The sequence below is a fragment of the Kryptolebias marmoratus genome, linkage group LG9 (genome assembly GCF_001649575.2).
Source record: "Kryptolebias marmoratus isolate JLee-2015 linkage group LG9, ASM164957v2, whole genome shotgun sequence".
Lineage (NCBI taxonomy): Eukaryota > Metazoa > Chordata > Actinopteri > Cyprinodontiformes > Rivulidae > Kryptolebias > Kryptolebias marmoratus.
The window spans coordinates 20,193,055-20,198,560 of NC_051438.1; the positions used below are offsets into that span (position 1 = coordinate 20,193,055).

Below are 5,506 nucleotides of genomic sequence, written 5' to 3' on the forward strand. Positions count from 1 at the left end.
GGGGGGGGGGGGGGGGGGTGGAAAACTTACGAACCCTGATATGCGCCCACTGCATCGCAAATACATCACAAACGATTTCATCTAGCACCGTTTCAAAAAGTAAAAAAAACAAAAAGTAAAACGTTCAGGGAGAGCGCTCTACACGGGACAGATCACAAAATTCAAACTAAAAACATAAAAAAATGTTCAGAGGGAGGAGGAGAAAGACGTCCTGCTACGAAGCGACATCGTGCTTTAGTGTTTTGAATATCGGGTGTTAAAAAATTTTAAAACAAAAAACAAAAACAAACCAAACAGCTGGTTAGCTACGATCACGTCTCTGAAGTTAAAGGAATTAAAACGTGATGCCTGCAAAAGAAAATCGCTCGAAGACGCGCCGCTTTTCCAGTAAAAAAAAGAAACAAAAAATGCATTTTTTTTTTCCTGCTGCTTTTCTTCTCAGAGGTAACAGTTGTGTGAGTTTTTACTTTGAGATGAGAACGTTTCTGATAAAGATTTTCACTCAAAATTAATTATCAATCAACAGACAAGCCCAAAAAATAAAAAAATAAAACGACAAAGAAGCGTGAAGCAGGCGGGGCGAGGCGGGGATCTTAGCTGACATTTTATCAAGTATTCGTCTTTCAAAACGAAACAAGAAGGGAGGGGGGGGGGGATAAAATAAAATAAAATCACATTACAGGTATGTTTCGCAAAGCTTATGTACACCAAGGATACTGTCGGGCCCAAGCGCTCCCTAAATGCCATGCAAACGCAAATATTAGTGTTCCTTTGGTTACGTAAAAACATCTATGCGAGTCGCGTCCTTTAGAAAAATAAGTGTAGAAAAATCACTGTTAAAAATGATCCGAGAATGCTTCCTCCGATTTTTTTTTTGTTTCTTAAAAAAGCCGCCATTAGTAATATATTTCTCTGTATTAATATCTGATTCATCGCCTCGATCTAAATTGTATATTAAAACTATAATCAAATATATTCTTCTTCTTTTTTTCTCTCTCTCTGTACGTCTCACACTGTGAATTAACTGCTTTAGCGTTAGTATTTAAAAATTAAAGTGTGAGAGGACACTCTCATCCCAAAACCCCACCCTCCCACCCACCAAAAAAATAACAAATCTTAAATAGCGAAAGCCTTCAAGAAGAGATCTTTCTTTTTTTTTTTTTAATTTCCTTCAAGATTTCCATTCCTGATAAGTCTGCATAGCGTGCCGTCAAGTACATGTGCAACGTCTACATTAAATTGTCTCTTTTTTAAGATTATACGCTCTCTCTCTTTAGTTTTTTATATTTTTAAATTGAAATGATCCTCTAACGTGGATGCGTTCTCGTAGTTTGGGGTTCCTGTGTCGCAGGAAACCTAAGTGCTTTGAAAAATGCACAGACTCGAATAGAAAAACATGAGGAAGAAGGGAGCGAGAGAGAAAAGTGGAAGCATTCTCCTGCGGAGGACATCCCCAATCACTCGTCAGCGACTAAATTTACTCTTGAATGCCCCTGCGTGTAAATTCACAAATCACATTTCTTCATTTTGTTAGTTTAACTGCACATCAGGGATTAAAAACAAACAAAAGAGACATCTTCCAAGTCTGCATGGAAAGGGACTCTTTTTCTTCTCGCTGTTCCGTTTAAAAGCGGCAGTTCGGGCGACGCGTCGAGCCGAACGTTTGTGTTTAAAACATCAGTCGTCCAGTTTTTTCTCAACCGCGCTGTTCCTCCCGGCTCGGACGGCCCAGCGGCTGGTTCGCGCCTCGTTCGGCCGACCGCGCGGCCTTTGGTCTGGCGAAAACTGGCCATTTCTCTACAAATAATTAAGACAAAAAAAAAGGGTTTTCCACACCAGAGCCAGATAAATCCAGGGTACCACACCCGAAGCTGCTCCGCCGCAGCTCGACTGAAATGCAAACTCCCAGCAGCGGGGAGACGACGATTTGTCTTTTCCACTCCAAACAATATTATTACGTCACACATCTTCTTTTTTCTTTAAAAAAAAAAAAAGTTCTCAGTTCAGTTTCTAAGGAATAAAAACAAACAGTTTTTTTGCCAAAGTGTTACAAAGATCAAAAAAAGAGGAGGAAAAACTGTGCGTAGTAGCCTGAATCTCCCCGTTGTCCTCTGCGTGTCTTGGCACATGACGTGGGTCAGGCGTCAAGAAACTTTGTGTTTATCCAAAAAAAAAAAAAAAAAAGAAAAAGTCTCTTCGGCCCGCTGGGAAGAAGGATGCACCGGTTGTTCTGTTGATCTGTGAGGTTTGTGTCGAGTGGAGCTCTGTTCCTGCAAAGAGAAGACGGCGTTGGTATCGCTGCCGTTCAGAAACCCGGAAAACCCAAAGAGCTGAACGTTAACTACCTGTGACTTTATGATACCGTGATGTTAAATGTTTAATTTACAGTTACATGAAGCTAAAAGAGGCTAAATGTTTCAGCTCTGAAACAAGTTTATCCACAGAGCCGTACGCTCTGATTGTTTCGGTTTTTCCCTCTTTTTATTAGTTTTAAATGAGTAATGCTGCTTCGTCGCTCTCTGTGAGGTAAAGAAAAGTTCAGCCTACCTGTCTGATTCTGTGGGCCGAGCCGAAGGATTAGCTGGGCACCCAGCTGTGAGCCGACCCCTGCGTAGTGGTGGGGCCCGGGTAGCCCTGGCCTCCAGGCAGGATGGGGTCAAAGTTGAAATCCATGCCTTCTCCGTCCATGAGGTCGCTGTTGATAATGTACTCCACGTCGCAGTCCAGGTTTTCAGTGAACATGTCCACATCCAGGTCTACGGGCAGGCGGTCCGGGGCGGCGGGGAAGCTGGGTGGCGGCGCGTACTGATTCAGCGCCTGGAGGCTCATGCTCTGATTGGCCGAGGAGATGGGCCCGCCGTGGTGAGAGCTCATGGCCGGCGCCGCTGGGTGGTGGGTTTTGAGAGCGGGGAGCTGCGACGGGTCTGGAGACATCCCGGAGAGGATCATCCCGATGCTCATCTGATGGTGCTGCTGCGGGTGGAGGTGGTGCTGCTGGGGCTGCAGCGCCATCGGCGCCACGCTGTTCGGCTCCAGCCCTTTACTCATCTGCAGCTGGTTGGAGCCGGGCCTCACGCCCACCACAGACGACCCCAACCCCAGCTGCCCCATCCCGCCTGAGCTGGCCACCAGGGAGTCCACCTGGGACATCAGAATGTCGCTCGGAGGAGGCGAGTCGGAGGTGAGGAGCGCCTGCAGGCTGGAGGGGACGTGGGTGCCATAATGGCTGCTTCCATGGGAGGCGGAGCTGGGCATGGGGTTGAAGATGGAGTTGCTGAACGTCGTCGGCTCTTTGCTGCTCGGCCCGCACAGAGAGGAGGGGGCTTGGGCCCCGGCGCTGGCGGGGGCCGGCGGCGCGGCCGACTGCAGCTGATGGAAGGAGGTGAAGCTGGAGCCCCGCTGCAGCAGGGTGGAGGCGCAGGGCAGCGTGGTGGGAGGGGCTGGCGGGGCCGTGCTGGGACTGGCCCCGCCCTGCTGCCCCGTCATCAAGGTGAGGTTGTCGATCATGTCCAGCTCCTCCATGACGGCCTCTGTGAGGGTGGGGGTCAGGCTGCTGCTGGGGTACCTCCCCAGGAGCCCGTCCTCAGGCAGGTTATCGTCGTCGTCCTCCTGGACGGGAGCAATGGGGGACAGGCGCCCGCTCAGGGTGCTGGCGTTGGAGCTCGTGCGCGGGCGGAAGGTGGTCCACATGTCCGCGTCGTCCAGGCTGCCGCGGGACGAGGGGCTGCTGCTGTTCACCCCCCACTTAGAGAACTGCTGGGACGAGTTGGGGCTGTCGGCGCCGGCTGAACCCGTGGCGCCGTCGCCGGGCAGCGCCCCCCCGGCGCCGGCCGCCCCCGCCTGCTTCTTGGTCTGCTTGGCCCTCATGCGGCTCTTCAGCAGTTTGCTGCTGTTGTCCATGGAGACGGCCCTGCGGCGAGGAGCCTTCCCGGTCTTCCCCCCTTCGGGGTTGAGCATCCACCAGGAGCTTTTCCCCGTTGACTCATTGTGCACCCTCAGGAACTTGTTGTGGAGTGATAAGTTGTGGCGGATTGAATTCTGAAAACAAAAAACAGGAAAAATCAGGAAATGACACCTCTGTTGTTCACATATTTTACACAGTTTAAGTCATTTTAACAGTTTGATCAGTTTTTTGATATATTAGAGGGTCATAAAAGAAACAAATGAAGAGAAAAAACTAATTATTGTAAAGTTATTCAGTGTTTTGGTTAAATGTTTGTTTATTTTGTCCCGTTTCCTGATAATGTTCTTATTATAAATGTTACGTTTTATTAACTGTATAATTTTACACCCAAAGGGATTTTTGGTTAATCCAACACTTTAATAAAAGTGTTGTTAATTCTGACACTTTGAGAGTTCAAATAACTTATTTTAGCTTCAATATTTGATGTTTTGCAGGTTGTTATTATCGTTTAGTTTGACCTGCCTGATTCTGTGCAGGACAAACATATTAACCTTCTTCAGAAACTCAAACTGGACTTAACCGACTTTCAGAAACTTGATCAAGATGATATTTAGCTGTGGGACGTTTGGTGTCTTCAGGACATTTAGAAACACCCAGAATCACTGTCAGTTTCCCTTCTTTTAGCTTTGAGCTAGCATTTTGCTACTTTTAGCTCCTAGCAGGTGTTTTGCTTATTTTAGCTTTTGGCTAGCCACTGCTATTTTTAGTTAGCATACTGCTATTCTTACCTAGTCTTTGTGCTATGTAGCTAATGTTCTGCTTCCTTTAGCTTTTAGCTAGCACTTTGCTACTTTAAACTTCTGCCTGGCATGTTTTGCTCTTTAGCTTTTAACTACCCTTAGGTACTTTTAGCTAGCATACCGCTACTTTTAGCAAGCCTTTAACAACATTTGTGCTGTTTAGCTGATGTTTTGCTTCTTTCAGCTTTTAACTAACATCTTGCCACTTTTAGCTCCAAGCAGGTGTTTTGCTCTTTTAGCTTTTAATTAGCCTTTTGCTCCTTTTAGCTGGCGTTTATCTACTTTTACCCAGCCTTTTGTGCTGTTTATCTAGAGTTCTGCTTCTTTTAGCTTCTCTAACAGAAAAAGGTAATAATTTTCTCTAGCTTGTGTTAAAATCTGCAGCCACTTCAAGCTAAAATGTGTCCAACTTCACAGACAAAAAGCAGCAAAGCTGTAAACATTTCTGTCTCCCTGCAGAAAACCCTGACTCTTCAGCTGTTATTTATAAACTTAAAACAGTTTTCCTCCTGTAATGAGTTCATTAGCAGCTTAATGAGGACCATGTCTCGTTTTAAGGGACATTCAGCAGTTCCTTGGTTTTCTGAGATTTAATTGGACTAATTGAATCAAGTCTCACCTTCCAGCCGGCCGAGCTGTTGCTGTCTCCTTTGTCCCGGAAGTAAGGCACCGTCTTCACCATCCAGTCGTAGATCTGAGCCAGGGTCAGCCTCTTCTCCGGGGAGTTCTCGATTGCCTGGCTGATCAGGTCGGCGTAGCTCTGGTTCCCCCACGCGTTGCGGCGCGACGAGCCCTTGCGGGG

General features: G+C 47.0%; 1 protein-coding gene across 1 annotated transcript; it reads right to left on the minus strand.

Moving 5' to 3' along the window:
- Window positions 1-1,135: 1,135 nt before the first annotated feature.
- foxo4 (forkhead box O4) lies at window positions 1,136-5,506 on the minus strand (the record flags this gene model as incomplete). Its single annotated transcript, XM_025004220.2, is given in 3 exon segments — window positions 1,136-2,270; window positions 2,548-4,038; window positions 5,324-5,506. Coding segments are annotated over 2 exon segments (1,524 nt in total). The 3' UTR covers window positions 1,136-2,270; window positions 2,548-2,577.